The 12,822-nt window shown below is 51.4% G+C and overlaps 6 protein-coding genes across 6 annotated transcripts; 4 read left to right on the top strand and 2 right to left on the bottom strand.

Annotated features, from left to right (window-relative positions):
• The first annotated feature begins 2,696 nt into the window (after nucleotides 1–2,696).
• On the top strand, nucleotides 2,697–6,165 carry BO94DRAFT_508080 (putative C6 transcription factor). The gene is made up of 4 exons (XM_025609648.1): nucleotides 2,697–3,241; nucleotides 3,368–3,866; nucleotides 3,929–4,691; nucleotides 4,757–6,165. The coding sequence occupies exons 1-4, from the start codon at nucleotides 3,095–3,097 to the stop codon at nucleotides 5,832–5,834; spliced, it is 2,487 nt and encodes an 828-aa protein (XP_025471875.1). The 5' UTR covers nucleotides 2,697–3,094; the 3' UTR covers nucleotides 5,835–6,165.
• A 729-nt stretch (nucleotides 6,166–6,894) lies between these two features.
• Nucleotides 6,895–8,740, top strand: BO94DRAFT_218824 (uncharacterized protein). Its single transcript, XM_025606207.1, has 3 exons — nucleotides 6,895–7,680; nucleotides 7,794–8,434; nucleotides 8,670–8,740. Exons 1-3 carry the CDS (start codon nucleotides 7,041–7,043, stop codon nucleotides 8,685–8,687), a joined length of 1,299 nt encoding a protein of 432 aa, XP_025471874.1. The 5' UTR covers nucleotides 6,895–7,040; the 3' UTR covers nucleotides 8,688–8,740.
• BO94DRAFT_218803 (uncharacterized protein) lies at nucleotides 8,659–9,138 on the top strand. The gene has a single exon (XM_025606206.1). It carries the CDS (start codon nucleotides 8,845–8,847, stop codon nucleotides 9,103–9,105), a length of 261 nt encoding a protein of 86 aa, XP_025471873.1. The 5' UTR covers nucleotides 8,659–8,844; the 3' UTR covers nucleotides 9,106–9,138.
• Nucleotides 9,139–9,172: 34 nt separating this feature from the next.
• BO94DRAFT_483639 (MBL fold metallo-hydrolase) lies at nucleotides 9,173–10,159 on the bottom strand (the record flags this gene model as incomplete). The annotated part of the gene is made up of 2 exons (XM_025608930.1): nucleotides 9,173–9,554; nucleotides 9,645–10,159. The coding sequence occupies 2 exons, from the start codon at nucleotides 10,157–10,159 to the stop codon at nucleotides 9,173–9,175; spliced, it is 897 nt and encodes a 298-aa protein (XP_025471872.1).
• Nucleotides 10,160–10,653: 494 nt separating this feature from the next.
• On the bottom strand, nucleotides 10,654–11,641 carry BO94DRAFT_606270 (uncharacterized protein; the record flags this gene model as incomplete). The annotated part of the gene is made up of 3 exons (XM_025616514.1): nucleotides 11,164–11,641; nucleotides 10,892–11,108; nucleotides 10,654–10,836 (listed from the first exon to the last, which is right to left on the bottom strand). Exons 1-3 carry the CDS (start codon nucleotides 11,565–11,567, stop codon nucleotides 10,654–10,656), a joined length of 804 nt encoding a protein of 267 aa, XP_025471871.1. The 5' UTR covers nucleotides 11,568–11,641.
• A 450-nt stretch (nucleotides 11,642–12,091) lies between these two features.
• On the top strand, nucleotides 12,092–12,728 carry BO94DRAFT_531011 (DUF4202 domain-containing protein; the record flags this gene model as incomplete). Its single annotated transcript, XM_025610800.1, has 1 exon — nucleotides 12,092–12,728. A coding segment is annotated over exon 1 (422 nt), but the record flags the coding sequence as incomplete, so codon positions are not given.
• Between the last annotated feature and the right edge of the window lie 94 nt (nucleotides 12,729–12,822).

Below are 12,822 nucleotides of genomic sequence, written 5' to 3'. Positions count from 1 at the left end.
GTGTCAGTGAGGACTATCTCATTTATGTCGAAGGAAAGGTTCTGTAGAAATCTACTTGACAGGTGTTGGCAGGAGGAAAAGTGGAGAAAGCAGGAGATTCCTTTCAATGCCATAAATTTATTGCACCTTATTCTTGGTAGGTATATGGGTCAAGGGACGAGAACTCGAGGCAAGATTACTCACCAAGCACTAGCGCTATCAAGCTAGCCCAGAAGTTGGCGGGGAGGCTGGCTGAACGGCCACAGTAACAAGAGGGGCTCAACTGCCCCGAGCACAGAGGACTTGCGGGTGCTGAAAATCCCTAAGTAGGAGATCTGCCATGTACCCGAGATCGGAAAAGACAGGTGCCTTCAGATCGACTGGTGAAAGGTCTTCAAAGCAGATGACATTAGCAATCAGATCATAGCGGCTAGCAGGACTTGCAGAAGATGAGCCAGTTGCAGAGGGTGGAAGGGGAGAAAGGACAAGTACCGCAAGCCCTACGCAATTAGGGTCACGAGCTAGCGCAAAAGCAGGGGGGGTTTGTACCGTACCCGTCAGCCTCCTTAGATAGTACCTGAGCCAGACCTCCGCTTCAGCGTTTGCCCACCTTCCTGTGTTCGCTTGTCGTATTTTAGCAGGATATAAGGGACTAATGATACCAGTCTGGATTGATAGCTGGTGGCCTAACAAGATTCCCGAGATCCGACTGTACCAGGGAAGGAGGATGGGGGGCGGATTTTGGGGATTCTTATCAGGTATCATTGGTACGGTAAACTTGGGTTGCGAACTTGAGTTGCGACTTGTGACCACCCGCCCGGCCGCCAGCACCACGGACATCTGGCCCGAACGGTTCTGCTTTTAGGCGGTTGCTTTCATTGGGTGCCACACACCAATCTCCGGTCAAGGTTGGCTCCTGCTCGCACCCCTCCTTTCATCGCCCCAGTGGACCCCACCTCCCCCACGCGCAATGGGGGGGCTGGAAGCCTGGAATCTCCTGCGCGACTGGACGGCTTGGGGCGCCATTCATGTGCCTACTTATCCCATTGTATACTATCGAAGGTGATTTGGTTCGTCCTGCCTGGCTGATGGACCAACCTATACTGTATCGTTAGCAAGTGTTTTGGGCTGAGTATTATGCATAATCTTGCCGAAAAAGCTTCGGTCACCAGAGAAGGTGCTAGTAGCCTAGTACCGTGTCCGTATTACTAGTGAACTTCGTGCTGCAACACTCGGCACTTGGCCGGTCCAAAACAGGCAATAATGCCCCCTCGAGCAATGTTGATCGGGCAGGACATGTTTAAACTGACATGCTGGAATTGTGAGAGGATCGGCTTGAGTCGGATGAGCTCGTCAGCACCAATATGTTTTCCCACCGGCACATACCTGCCTATAGTAATATCTGCCTATGTCGCAGTGGCTGGAATTATGCAACCGGAATCCTTGCATCGAAACCGGTTACTCGGGGCGCTAAACTATTCATGAAACCACTATGTACATCACGACAATCCATCTGAGCTTTTTTTTGGGACGCAAAATAGCTCTACTGCAGTTTGTCGGTCAATGAAGTATTCCAGGACTAGCTTGGTTCAGTCGTGCTTCTTCGGTATGATTTCCTAGTTAGCATAAGGCCATAGGTATAGGACTCGGGCGATCACTGCCTAGTCAATTGAGTTAATTAACTAAGATTCTGACTTTTTGAAGGGAGTTGCAGACTTCCGCCCGTGCTTACCCAAATACCCTTTCTGGGTAGCTGTCCGAACTCCGAAGCTTGGATCAGATGGGCCATTATTCAGATCAGTACCATGGTAATATAACTCTCCTTCAACTTGTTGCTCTCGCGACTCTTATTCTCAATGAATGCGAAACTCCATTATGTTATTCGAAGGGTCGGCACCTTTCTCCATTTTTTCAGCTCAACTTATCCATATTACGAATATAGCAAACGAACATGTCAGTTCCTATCATAGAATTCTTACAAGGCCATGAAATAAATCATTTGCATCATGCATTTGCAACCGGTCTAGACTGGTCAAGACACCGCCTACCTAAATCTACTCCTTCGAACGCCTTACCGAGAGCTTTTGGCCCGGCAGAATGAGGGTGTGCGAGGAAGTAGTACTTATGTCATACCGACGTACAACTGCACCAACAGGCGGGTTCGAGTCCCGTGAGGAAGTCATCGACCCTGTTCCTTTTGCGCACTCACTCCTGTGGACGTTAATTTACTCCAAGACCCAACGTATTAATGTATCAAGGTGTGCTGAGGCTCGGGGAGTAAGCTAGGCTAGTGGGAACATACTGCGTTTTGCTTTGCTCAGTACTCCGTAATCAAGACTAGATCACCCGCCACCGCAGATCTTAGGGAAAGGTTATGCAACGATATGTGCTATCTACTGCGTCGACTACTAGTAGTAGTGTATAAAGCCTCGTGTCCCTGAGCCCTGAGGTCCCGAGCTAAGCTCTCTTGCTTGGCTTTTGGACTTTCTCGCAGCAAGCCCACCGACCGGATCTCGAAGGCAGTAATCCACCGGATAGTTTGGTACGGGGCCCACCGCACTGGACATCCACCCGTCAATTTCGAGGCCAGTCTTCGCAACCGGCCGCTGTGGGTGCCCGTAGTCCCGGTACGTGCGACGTCGGTCATCGGGGCGCTCTTTAGCGTGCCGTCGATCCAGGCGGGAGGTGGACCGAGGCCTGCTTCACTTCAGTTTCCACCTCACCCCCTCCTTTGCGCCCCATTTCAAATTCGCAACAGCAGAAATCGTGTACCTTTCTAGCGACCGAATGAGTACCTTCCGCCGGATTCCGCGATAGGTGCTAGCCGAGAATCTCAACCTGTGCAAACCCCTTGCTTCGTGCGGGTATTGCCGCCTACTCCTAGCAGCTGGTGCATGTTAGAGCGAACCCTGAACATGTCGAACGTGCTGTCTCGTCAAGTGCCCTATCAATATTTTACAATCGCGTGTGCTTGACGTTCGGACCTGGATTTATTCGAGCTCTGAAAGCCTCGGGCTAAATGCGATACATAGAATGCAGAGTGGATGTTACCTTCAACTGAACCCGAAAACCCTCAGTCAACCTAATATAGGGGTGCTTATGCACGACGTACACCATGGCCTCGCAGTTCAACTCTTCAAGTTCACGCCCACAATTTACGAACCCCTGGACAGATTCTCCATCAAAAATTATAGAACAATCCGATCATTCTCCCGATAGTCGGATTGCACATACTTTGACTGCTTGTACGCGGTGCAGACAGGTACGCATCCCTCTCACTCCACCACTGCCCTTACCACCCATCTTCATGACCATCTCCATTTGTTGTCTTAGTTCCTCTTCCCTCCATCTCTCATGGCTCAAGCTGGCGGTTCTAATTCGTATACAGCGCAAGTCTAGGTGCGATCCCGGAATCCCACGATGCTCTCCATGCGAACGCAGTAACGCCAAGTGTGTCTACTACGACTCGGCTCGTAAAAGCACGATCTCAAGGAACTATATCGTTTTGCTCCGGGAGAGAGCTCGCATGCTAGAGAAAGAGCTTGCTGAAGTGGAGAAAGAGTTCCAACATGCAGCGGATGCCGAACTCATGGTGCGTGGGGCAGGCCGCATTCGGTTCAAAGAGAATGATGAGTCGAGATATCTGGGGCCATCTAGCGGTATTGCGATCACGCGCCTCGTCATGGAAATGGCCAAGCAAAACACAGATTCCAAAAGCATCAAAGACGTCGTTCCTGAATTGACGGCGCAGGAGATTAAGGATGCTTTTGCACAAGAAAGCTCCAAGCCAACATCCAAAGTGTATCCCATGATCAGCTCGACACCTCAACCCAATCTACCTCCGAAACACATGACTTATAAACTCATTGATGTATTTGTCGTCAAGGGTACGTTTGCTTTCTATCCGATGCGCACCCCCCCTCCACGCAGCTGTTGACTCGCTATTTAGCCCAGGCAATGCTTCCGACATTACACGAACCCACGTTCCGCCAAGAAGCCGAAGAGGTGCTTAATGGGTCTGATGATCCCTGTCATAACTTCCAGCTACGGATGGTAATAGCCATCAGCATGCAGAAGATGAGCACTGTTTATGCAGGCCTGGCGGACAGCTATTATCTTGCGGCGCTACCATTCCTAGAAGCGTCTTTAAAACGAATGGACCTTAGATCCTTACAATGCCTTGCTCTGATAGCTCAATACTCAATGCTTACCCCCACGAGAACAGCTGCATATTGGGTGGTTGGAATGGCAGTCAAGTTATGTCAGGATTTAGGGCTTACTGATGAGTCGACTATTACGCGGTCTCCCAGCGGCCAGCTTTTGGATCCTTTGGAGATCGATATGCGGAGGCGGCTTTTCTGGATTGTCATTTCCATGGAGTACGGCCTTTCCCATAGCCTCGGTCGCCCGAACTGTTATTCAGTCTGTCACGACCACATCAACGTCGAGTTTTTCAACCCCGTGGAAGATAGATTCATCACCCGTGATGGCATCCTCCCAGGAGCGAAGATAATACTACCTAAGTGCATAGCAATCCACTTTTTGAGGATGCGACTCCTTCAGGCAGAGATTCGACGGACACTTTATCTGAATAAGCGCGATGTACCTGTGGATGACCAAGACCCATGGTTTTCGCAGATGCTTGAGAAAATGGATAAATGGGTAGCCTCTTGCCCTAAAAACGATGGCGGCAGTGGCCTGAGCGAAAAATGGTAAGGACCATCTGCATACATGTCATATGTCTGGCTGCTTATCTTAATGATGTTAACCGTCACAGGTTCCATGGAAGACGCAACACGATGATAGTTTTCATGTTCCGACCTTCCCCCCAGGTGCCCGAGCCTTCTGTCGATGCTGCACGAAAATGCTATGATGCGTCCGTCTTCAACGTAGCAATGCAAAGGGAACAAATTGCGACAGGATCTGTCGACCTGACCTGGATCTTCACGCAGAGTCTTTTCATGGCTTTGAACACTATCCTTTGGTCCCTCTCTTATCCTGACATTCGAAAGGAACACCCTATTGACGAAGTTAAACGCCATCTTGGCGTGGCACTGGATGCCATTGTGCTTGCTGCACAGAGATGGCCCGGTGTTGAATCGGCCTTGGTCCTTTACAGAAGTCTAGTTGCTGCTTGCCTCCGAGCTTATGCTACTGAAGAATCTTTTGTCGTCCATTCGCCGTCCAATCATGCAACTCCATCGTCATCTCAAGATGTTACAACTCCGCTGTCCGTTGCTAGCCCTGCAAGTACTTCAGCCTCCTTCCATTCACAGAGCGCCCGGGCTGCAAACTCGTCGATTCCCGATAGTAGCACATCGGCTGGCACATTCTCAAGGGGACCTTCGGCGGACCCATCATTTTCTTTCTCTCAGGGATCCACCTCCTCAGCCGTTGCAACTGAATCACTGAAGGCCGCGCAGCACCCATCATGGGATGCCCAACTCACTCCGCAATCCATGTCGACCACCACACAGCCATCTTTCAGCTCCCCAACTTACGATTTACCCGCACCCTCCTACACCGACTTGCCGTTCGACCCAACCACCCCATACAATCAATTTCCTTCCATCGTCCCTGGCTTGCCAGGCTGGGACCCCAATTTCAGCCCGGCCTCCACCATGGCTAGTCAGCTCGCGTATGTCGGTGCAGCTGTTGATCCCATGGGCTGGATCGACACGATAGGGGATCAATATTCCCAATACACAAACGGCGCATACCCGATGCCGCCGTGGCGGGGAAGAACGCTCAGCCACCAAGAGCAGATGGAGCTGATGGAGACATTGGAAGACAATATTCCTGATGTCTCCGCACAGCTCCTCGTGCAAGAGTCCGCGACATTTTACCAGTCGTGATAGGTCAGTCGTCAAAGCTCCTCCCCGGGGAGCTCGTTATGATTCAGTAAGATTCAGCGTGTTTGTTGCGTATTACCATGCGAGGATTATTGTCGCTCTGGTGTGCTTTTTCCTTTTTTGCGTTATCATATCTATTCTGGATGCATGGATCTCAATATACCCAAGGGTCATGTGGTGGGAAGTTGATGAGCTTCGTCGGGGTGTTTGGTCATTTCCGATCGCTACGTTCAGGATAAAAGGGACAATGGTTTCGGCAGGGGGATAAAATAAAATTAGTCTCACAAGTTATTGAGCGCACAGTGGCGACTCGAGAGCCGCCATACACACACATACATGCCGGCCAGTCTATTGTAATCTATAAATGGGACAATTCTAGAAGCAAGCAGGAAACTTCCGGGAGGAAAATGCAACGACACCAGGTAAAACCCCCGGATGGCTCTGCCGCTTTACTTCGGTTCAGGCGAGCGCCCGTCAGGGGCATCCATGAGAGCCACCGATTGAGGGCCATGTCTACAGGCCCCGTACTGTGTAGCATGTTTACATCCAGCGGATAAATCTCCTTGTACGGACGACCGGGCGATTGCAAGGATGTCTGCGATCTGCTACCATTATGGGAGGGGGAAAGTTGTAACTAGTTAGTTGAGGCGATTACCGAAGCATACGATACCCGAGCGTAATCCCGGATACCGGTATTAACCACGCGTATGGAAAGCGAATTACGGGCGCGGAGGCCGAAAGAGGGAAAATCGCAGAAATGAGGGCGCGTCACGTGCGCAAGCCGGGGCTCTTGCCGTCATCCAACATCTCGCCGTCCGTTTCTCCTCCAGTTGCGGACCACAGGGTTTCCCTTCCAACGCCTTCTTCCACCTCTGCTCACCCCCGCCAGTGATATACTCGCCCTTAGACCACGCCATCCACTTTTTCGCCGGTCTCTGCCTTGGGGCCTTCTATTGTCCGAATATACAGCCCGATTCTACCTCGACTCATTGGAATGTGTGACTTTTGAGACGGCCGTGGAACGTTCTGCTCGCCCGCTTGAGCGCACCTCGACCGGCGTGTCCCCATTTCCTCCTCGTCTCTGTCCTAGCCTGAATTTGCCGTGATCTGCTCTCGTGTTGAAGATCTTCGATCTAGGTCTTCCTTTCGCGGGGCTCGGGCTGCTCAGGCTTTGGCCAACCTCTTTTGTCACCCTGCCTTCAAATCTCCATGTCTGATCGCGCCTCCTCGGCATCATTTCGAGTAGGGCCTCCATCACCATCGTCTCCCGCCGCAGGGTCGCTCAAGCAGACCCAGCCTCTGGCGTATCTATCCGATCATTTTCCCCAGTCTCCGACATCACCTCCGTTGATGTCGGTAAGCGCTCAGAACTATGCCAGCCATCTCGTATCCTCGCAGGCATCACCTAACCAGGCGACCCCACAACCCGCAAATCTCTCATCCCCACCGTCCTCTGCTCCGATGTCTGCTCAAGCCTCGCAACAACCGCCGGTAGGTACAGCAAACTCGTTCCCGACGCCGGCAAGCAGCGTGAGCGGGCACATCCCAAGTGCAAATTCGTTTGATGACTCTGAGAATTTCGATAAGCCGATTGGGCCGGGAATCGGCGATACTAGTGCGACCACTGCGACTATGAATGCAGTAGCAATGCAACAGGCCGAACACAGACGGACCGATCATGACCGGCAACCAGGAGGGATGGATATTGGAGTCCGCGATTTCGCCGTGGGCGGCGCCAGTGACGCTATGGAGATTGATAGCGAGGTACCAGCTTCGTCTATCCGCAGTGGGCCAAGTCTAGAGTCTCTGCAGAAGGACTTCTCGTCGGCCTTTCATTTGTGCAAAAGCTGTAAGAGCTCCCCAGTCCTTGGCGTGGCTGTTGCCGTCATGCGTAATGCACTCTTTCCCATATGACATTTGGATTGAGTTATGTTAACATGTGTGGCCTTATGAACTTTACAGCCCATATTGCGACTGGTCCGGACCCGTCGCTGGATCTGATTTCTTTGTACGGGTTAGGTCCAGTGGCAAAGTCTGTTGCCCGAATGGATCCTGTGACAGGCGAGAAGATCAATAGGCTCAGGAAGTCCTATGAGGGAAAATTGAAGGGTCTGGGCCTCGCAGGAAGGAATAAACCTGTAAAGAACGAGCCTGGTGCGCCCGGCGGGCTCAGGCATATGACCATGTGGCCCGAAGAAGAGTGGCAGAACCAGAAAGTTTTTGGAAAAGAGATCAGAGTAGCAGACATTGATTCTGCGCTGCACAATCTGCAGATGAAGGCCATGAAGATGGAGCCGGGTACGGTCCCGAACAACGAGTATTGGGAGGACGTACTGGGTCATGAAAAACCATCCAAGCATGCAGGTGGTGGCGATGCCGGCAAGAAATCCGTCGCACCGCCTCCCAATGGCATTCGAGTCACGCAGCCGAACGGAACTCCGGTGCCTTTTTCGGAACCGGATCGATCTCGACCCAGCCGGGGGCGTAAAAGACATTACGACGACAACAGTTTTGTTGGCTACGGCGAAGGTTACGCTGACGACGATGACGATGGAGCATTTTACTCGAACAGTGAAGGAATGGGGAAGAAAAAACGCAAGAAGGTAGGACATTCGGATGGTGCTGGCTTTTTGACATACTGATCACCATTGCTTTTCTCCAAAAGGACCATGTCTCGAAGATATCTACCCCTCTGCCTGACCGAGGTGGAAGTTACGGGGTTGGTATGTTTGGGATCGGGGCCAGATGACCGAACTGGACGGGAACTTGACGGGATGAAAAGCAGTGTGACTTGTTCGTTTCTTTTCTTTGCCTTACTTGACTTGGCTTCATGCATAGGTTCCAGTTCTAAAATGAGGGCTAGACTTGGTGGGCTTGCTCTTGCATGCGAAATGCTGGGCAGGTTCTGCAGGCCGTGGTCATGTCCTCGACTACTCGTTAATTCTCCGTACAAATTTTGCATCACGGTGCTGGATATACCCGGCTTTCACAATGGGATGGCGTTGGAGGAGTCATGATTCGTTGCGGCACGGTTTTTCCTGTTTCTTTGCTTGCGCTATTGCTGTGTTTGTGCTTTCGGATGGCCGAGAGCTGGAGTTGTAATGACAATCTTGGGGTTTGCCGCTGCCCTCGACAGACTCCGTTGTTATATTTTGATTTCTTCATTCCTTGGTGCGGCTACTGCCAGCAACAGGTTGAGCATGTATTTCTTTGCGTCCGTGGAGATATGGCGGATGCTTGGGCGCAGTACAGGACGCTAAGTTGGCATCGATGATGCGTGTGATACAATATTAGATGGATAAGAATAAATCTGCGTTTGACGTGGACTATAATATACCCTATCAACCCAACCAATACCCACTTAACTCCTCCAAACTCTTCTCCCCAATCTCCTGATGCCGATTCTCCTCCCACACCGTTCCTCCCTTCCCAAACCGATTCGCCATATGTCCTAAAAAGAAATCCAGATTCTCACGACACTGCGGAAACGCCTCCCGAAACACCTCATACAGTTCCTTCACCCCCATCTTCTCAGACGCATAGGTCACCTTCTCACCAAACAGACGCAAATACCGTCTCGTATGGGCCAAATCGGCCTCCGCATCCAACTCCCACCCGGCCTCCATATGTCCGGGGATAATCTTGACCGGATGCAACTGTTCAATCATATCGAGAGTCTTAAGCCATGCATCGAGCAGCTTCGGGGATTCAGTTTCTTCGACCCTATTCCACACACACACACACACACATTAGCACATCCCCCTTCCCCCCCCAACCCAAACCCAACCAAGGGAATGGAAAAAAAAAACTAACCAAACATGCCCACTCCTCCCAAAAACCACATCCCCCGCAACCACCGTCCTATTCCCCGGAATCCAAAAAACCGTCTGCTCAACACTATCACCCTGCACCGGGCCCAACAACACCACTACCTCCCCATCCAAACAAAAGAAACTAAACGGGTAGGGATCTGGTTTCCTTGGCGTCGCAGGGACAAGTTCCTCCCCCAGAGCATTCGGCCAATAGGTTCGTTTCTGGTCGTATTCGTTGTTGATTCGGGAGAGGACGTAAGGGGCGGCGTAGAACTTTGCCTCGGGGAAGGCGGATAGGATGGGGTTTGCGGAGAAGTAGTGGTCTGGGTGGTGGTGGGTGAGGAAGATTGCGACTGGGGGGTGTGGGGTGAGGGTTTTTATCCAGGTTAGGGTTGCTTGGGCGTCGGGGAGGAGGAAGGGAGGGTCGATTAGTAGGGAGGTGGTGGGGGTGGTGAGGAGGGTGGTTAGGGAGGAGAGGCCGGATGTGGAGGAGGGGTGGTGGTGGGTTTGGATCATTGTGGTTGATATTTGGGTTGGGTGGGGGGAAAGGGAGGAGGTTTTGGTAGAGCAGGGCTGGAGGCTTTTTCTAGGGTTGGATATAAGAAGATTTCTCTCCGCATGGCGGTTGCGTCATTCTGACCTGGGCTTGACAGAAAGGTTGGTATAGTTGGTTTGATATAGTTTGTTGCAGGGTGAGGGCTTAGAATTGATTGTGATGAGGAAGCAATGGGTCGTGGTGGATTTATTCGTTTGATATCGGCGTGCCCGGGCTAGAATGTTGTCAATATGACACTGCGGGTTGAAGCTAAAGTTTGCGGTATATTTGCCCAGCAGAGGCATCATCAAAGTAGGTAATTAAATTAAGCAGAAGCGGGGTAACAAGACAATGGAATTGTCTCAGCCACCAACTGTGTTATTAATCCTTCCCGGGGTATAATATTTAAACTCAACGCCAATCATATGCCCCTATTACATCTCGATAAAGAAGAATAAAGCCAATGGTATCAAAGTCACCCGTTAATGGTATCCCCAGATTCAGACGAACACCACCACCGGACAAGCAATCTCAACGCCTCCACATCTTCAGTCCGCATGTCGTAGAATTGGCTCTTTCGGATAACCATGTTGGTCCCATCGAAGTGAGCGAGGAGGATACGGACCTGTCTTGGCCCCATATAGGATAGAATCATGACCTGTATGATACATCAACACTAGTCAATAGCAATGGATGTGAGATGAGAGACCTACCGGAGTAACTAAGTGCTTAGCATAAATGCGGAGATTGAGCAGCTTCTCCATGCTCTTGCAGATACACTCCAGTTCCCACCGTGTGAGCCTGTCATTCCCATCGATGTTGCTCGCCATCATGCACTTGAAATAAGGCTGCTTGGGGCTATGGCTGGTGGCTGTGCTGAGCCAGCGAATATCGGCACCTACCACATCCCAAAGCTCCTCATCGCTAGGACTACAAAACAGCCGGTCAGTATCACCCCACGGAGGTCATTCGAGGAAATACTAACTCTGACGGCAGTTTACTACTATTACTGGACTCACTGAAGATACTATCTTCAGTGAGCCCAGTAAATATAACACTCTGGATATATTCTTCGACATAATTGGCAACACCTTCCGCCCAGTAGACTGTCTCCACGGTGAAATCATCTTGCGGATCATATGGTGGGAAGTCCATTTCCAACAACTCAGGGTCTGGGTCAGGGAAGTTGTTCTTCATGGGCTTGAAATAACATGGCTCGAAGCACGGCATTCCGTCCACGTCTAGCGTCATGGGAAGCACCTGGACCTGGATGCGCTCTAGGTCTTGGTCCTCACATTGGACAGTCTCCAAGCCTCGAACGCCTTTCCAGATATTCCGGACAGCGGTGCGACGGGCTGCATGCTTGGGTGACTCTCTATATTGGACCATGATTTGGTGGGGATTCTGAAATTGTATGAAATCGAAGGATATGTCACTTCATCGGTGAGGTGGTAGTAGAGCGGCTCGAACTACATGGCCGGGAGGTCAAAATAACGTTATATTGCCGGGGCGACGTCTACACACCTCTGACCTGGAACCGGAGCATTAATCCAGGTATTGACAGCAGTATGACTGTGCACCTTGTCCGATTGATCAAAGATACTATCATTCCTTGTTCCTCCTGACAATGTATGAGATTGGCCCACCAGGCAACTTATACAGAAGCCAGCAGCATCAAACCGCAAACCGCACACACACGACACATACTTCTAGACAGAAACCACGAATCTCATCATACCTCAAGCATAAAACACTCATTGTCAACAAAACCTCCCTCGATCCAACAACACGATCTACAACCTGAAGTGGGGCATCCTTATCGCACCGCTTATCAGTTCCCCCTCTCTAGCAGCAAATGCCGAACCAACCTCAACCAATCCCGTCTCCGGTATTTGTTGCGAACCAACCCCGAACACCACCAGACCTCCTATAACCTACCTCTCTCCAGCATCCTAATCCCAATCCCTACAACCAACCTCTATAACCTACCTCCAATCCACCCACTTCAAAAAAAAGATGGACCCCCTAACCCAAGCTCTCACCAAAATCGACACCCTGCATTCCCTCGACCCCACCAAAACCACCCCCACCAACACCCCCTACGAACTGCACTACGCCCAAAAAATGACCAGCTATCTCTACAAACACACATCCAACCCCTCCCCCACGCTCCAACTCGCCATCCGCGCCCAACACCTCAAACGCTGGGAAGTGCCGCGCGCCTCCTACCCAGCCGGAAAAGCAGGCTACTATGCATGGCGCACGGGACTCGCCCGCCGCCAAGCCGAAATCGCAATGGGAGTGTGTCTGGAGAGTGGGATTGGGGAGGCGGATGCAGCGCGCGTGGGCGCGTTGATTCGCAAGGAGGGATTGCGGGGCGGGGAGGATGCAGAGGCGCAGGTGTTGGAGGATGTAGCGTGTTTGGTGTTTTTGGATGATCAGTTGGAGGGGTTTGAGGGCGCGTGGGAGGAGGAGAAGGTCGTGGCGATTTTGAGGAAGACGTGGGGGAAGATGTCGGAGCGGGGAAGGGAGTTGGCGCTTGGGATGGAGGAGATGGGGGGGAGGGCGAGGGAGTTGGTTGGGTTGGCTTTGGGAGGGTAGATTTTTTTCTTGTGCTTTTTTTTGGGGGGGGGTATAGATTATG

Source organism: Aspergillus sclerotioniger (assembly GCF_003184525.1).
Source record: "Aspergillus sclerotioniger CBS 115572 chromosome Unknown BO94scaffold_3, whole genome shotgun sequence".
NCBI classification, from domain to species: Eukaryota; Fungi; Ascomycota; class Eurotiomycetes; order Eurotiales; family Aspergillaceae; genus Aspergillus; species Aspergillus sclerotioniger.
The sequence above is the reverse complement of the archived record's forward strand: the minus strand, read 5'-3'. Positions and strand labels throughout refer to the sequence as shown.